The 3,367-nt window shown below is 41.3% G+C and overlaps 1 protein-coding gene and 1 long non-coding RNA gene across 5 annotated transcripts in view; one reads left to right on the forward strand and one right to left on the reverse strand.

Annotated features, from left to right (window-relative positions):
- Nucleotides 1–3,367, reverse strand: part of FRMPD4 (FERM and PDZ domain containing 4) — a 475,664-nt gene that overhangs the window by 114,383 nt on the left and 357,914 nt on the right. For 3 of the 4 annotated variants that reach the window (XM_019529325.1, XM_019529326.1, XM_019529328.1), the window contains one exon: nt 1,069–1,229. In XM_019529325.1, the coding sequence (XP_019384870.1) occupies nt 1,069–1,229 (161 nt within the window). Of the gene's footprint in view, nt 1–1,068; nt 1,230–3,367 lie in introns of those variants that run through there. The other variant, XM_019529327.1, reaches the window with a different exon arrangement.
- The window catches only part of LOC109306070, a 13,051-nt gene continuing 12,165 nt past the window's right edge, over nt 2,482–3,367 (forward strand). Inside the window, exon 1 of the long non-coding RNA XR_002099835.1 lies at nt 2,482–2,693. This is a non-coding gene — a long non-coding RNA (uncharacterized LOC109306070). The remainder of the gene's footprint in view (nt 2,694–3,367) is intronic.

Below are 3,367 nucleotides of genomic sequence, written 5' to 3' on the forward strand. Positions count from 1 at the left end.
GATCCTATGACCCCAGCTGACTTCCTGCCCTTTGGGCAGGGGGCTGGACTTGATGATCTCCTGAGGTCCTTTCCAGCCCTGATGTCTATGAAATCTATGAAATCTATGAAATATGGAAAATACTAGATACTGTAAGGCACAGGAAGCTATACAGCCTGAGGTATTAAACTTGTTTGGTGATCACAGGGATTCTTGTACGCTGGATAACACACCTCCAGTGGCATGGCCAGGGGCAGCAGCATTAATCCGCTATGTTCTGGCCCCAGCAACATGGTAGCTCTGGAAGACATAGGGGTTAATGCTACCACTGCTTGCCCCACTGCCACAGAATTGTATCTGCAACAGGGATCACAACCTGGAAATTTGCTAGCGAGGCATGTGAGGGTGGTGTTAGCTGTTGTGCTGGAGGGCCTGCACCCTGGGGGATAATGCAGATAATGCTGCAGGGGATCTTGACCCAGAATTTGGGTGACGGGATGAATGCTGGCAGTGTTAAACCTGCTGGGTACTGGCCCTGCTGACACAACAGCTCTGGTACTGGTGAACACTGCCTAGTATAGATCCCTTTAGGAAACCCTGCAGGCTAAATGAACCACCTCTGCATGCTAGATCCAGACTGCAGACTGTATATTTGAGATCCCTGCTATACAGAACAGAATGGACTGAAGAGAATTCATCCTTTAAATGAAATGGGTCAACTAGCTTAGTCAAACAATAGTGATAGCTGATGGGAGAAAAAAAGCAAAACAACACAGAAGTTGGCTTCTAGCTGCTAACAAATTTATACTGGAGTTAGAAAGAGATTGGAATGAGGTGGAGGGAGAAGGGGGAGGAAGATTCCCAAGTAAAAGTCCTTACAGGACTATGCCAGTTCCATCACAACTTGGAATCCTGTTTATAAATCATGATCCCTGTTGATTGCCTGGTTGCTTTAACTGTTTAACAGCACTTTCCTGTGTCACTTCAGTCCCAGTGTACCAAGTCCTCAGTCAGCTTCAATACATGTTCAAAAGCACTAAATAAAAAGGCAGGAAGTGGGGAGGCAGAAGAAAGGAGAAAAAAACATACCTGGTGTTACCGAGCGTACAACAACTGGTTTTTCACTACCAGCCACAAAACCAAATCCCAGAACAGGATCCCTCCTCATTTCCACTTTCCGAGGGGCTGGAGGGGTGATTTGGCAGCTCTCTATTTGAGGGTCTTCAAATGTGGCTGATTGTGTCATGTGACTATGGAAACATATAAGATAAAAAAGAAAAAATATCATTAAAATGAGATTTTGTTGTATGAATTCAGGACAGATAATGTGTGTTACAGCATAGGATGAATATTGAGCTGCTCTCTCTGGCTGCATCTATACGAGTGGCAGACTGTGTAGTTGTTACAGTGCAATCATTTGGTACTTGAATAAACAAGTACTAAATGACTGCACAGTAATCAGCGTTACTGCACAGTACCATTGCCACACAGTTTTTTTCCAAAAGCTGCTGTGCAGTAGCAATGAGCTACTGCACACTAGCTTGTTACTATTATACAGTATTGATGCTGCACGGTTAGTGCCTGGCAACACTACTGCATGGTTACAACAAGCTATGGTGCAGTAGTTGATTGCTACTACACCGTAGCATCTCATGCTACGAGATTTTTCTCGTGCCCTCTGAAAAATCAAAACCTCTTCTAATTTAATGTTTTTAATTCTTGAATTAGGTTTTCTTACATAGAGCTCATTAACTAATTAACTGTTACTAATACTCACATGGAACTTACACTATTTTTCATCCCTTGTTTCAGAAAGGAGGAAAAAAATCTTCTATTTAAAGCATAAAAATCCGTAAGTGATTTGCAAAAGAAGGACCACAGAGCCCTGAGCTCAGTTTGCACATAGTTGAGTAAGCACAAGCAAACTAGAAATAAAAGTAACACTCAGTTGTATATATCAAGCACAAGTAATTTGTTTTGTATTAGAGCAAGAAGATTAATACTGTGGAAAATCAAAAGAATAGTTTAAAAAATGAAGAAAAAGGAAGAAAGAAATAGACCTGGTGGATAGTTCTATTTTTAAAATAATATTACTATATTGTTATAATCAGTCCCCCCAAAAACATTAGATGCAATTTATTTTGGGAGAAAGTCATGATCCACAAGGAAGTATTCAAACCCTGTGCATCAGAAATATTAAAATGAATTCATTTATTAGTGTCCTATCTCTGCAAACAGAAGTTTCATATCTGACAAAGAAATGTGGTTTTCTAAGCATGAAAGAAAAATGAATAGGAAAGTTGCCTGGTGCAATTCATTTATGACAGAGATGATGTTTCAGAAGCATGCAAACTTCAGAGACTCTTATATTAACATGTGACAAACATTGTGGACACTTAAGATATGCATAGATAAGTGTATGAATAAATGTTGTAGATATATGCAAACATATACACATACTTCCTGTTCCTTAGTTAATGAGTGAATTTCTTGTAGAATCATGTTTGGGCTAACACATGCAAATCACCAATGCCAGTTATACAGATACTCAACCCACTAAAGCTTCATCTCCTGGGAGACAGTACTACCCAGTTCTACTCAAATAAGACACCTCTCATCAGATGCTCTGATGGAGTCAGACTCACTCTAGAACAACAGACTGACAAACGTCTATGTAACCACCAAGCTTCTCTGGAGATGATGGGTGATAATTGGTAAGAATACCGCAAACCCAAACTGTTTAAAGTGTTATTATGTGTTGTCTCTGTAATACTTCTGTCCTAAATAAACCTTCACTATACTTTGTGACAACTGGCAGATCACAGTCCTCAGCAGAACACAGATCTGCAGGTAATGAACTGATCGGCAGGTAATAAATCCTGAGCTTCTGGGATAATTACTCAATTGCAGAGGAGCAGCAGCCCTAAAACCTCAGTCTAAAAATAAAAGAAAACAAATTCCTTTCTCTATACAGGTAATAGCTAGAGGTTTAAGACCTAAGGGACAAGCCCTGGCAGAGGCCACGAGGGGGTCAGAGGTGCAGTTAACAACAGAATTGCCACTGTTACTGGTTTGGAAGTCAGTACCCCTGGAAATGCACAGACTGAAGTTCTGAATAGCAGAAGCAAGTCAACACCTAGCTGTGTACTAGGGGTGTACGAAGCCTTGGGTGCTGATTTGATTTGGAGGAGATTCAGCCCGAAACGGTAGCTCTCCAAATCTGAATTGAATAAGGGGACCAATAAAAAGGTCCAAATCGATTCGGAACTCTCTGAATCAATTCGTAAAAGATTTGGAGAGCTTCGACGATTTGGGCAGTCCCCACCTGCTGCAGCAGGGAGCTGGAGCCGGACTTGGAGCTGATAAGTAGGGGGTGAGGGGGGGCTAA

This window comes from Crocodylus porosus, unplaced genomic scaffold (assembly GCF_001723895.1).
Source record: "Crocodylus porosus isolate Cpor-Errol unplaced genomic scaffold, CroPor_comp1, whole genome shotgun sequence".
Classification (NCBI taxonomy): Eukaryota; Metazoa; Chordata; order Crocodylia; family Crocodylidae; genus Crocodylus; species Crocodylus porosus.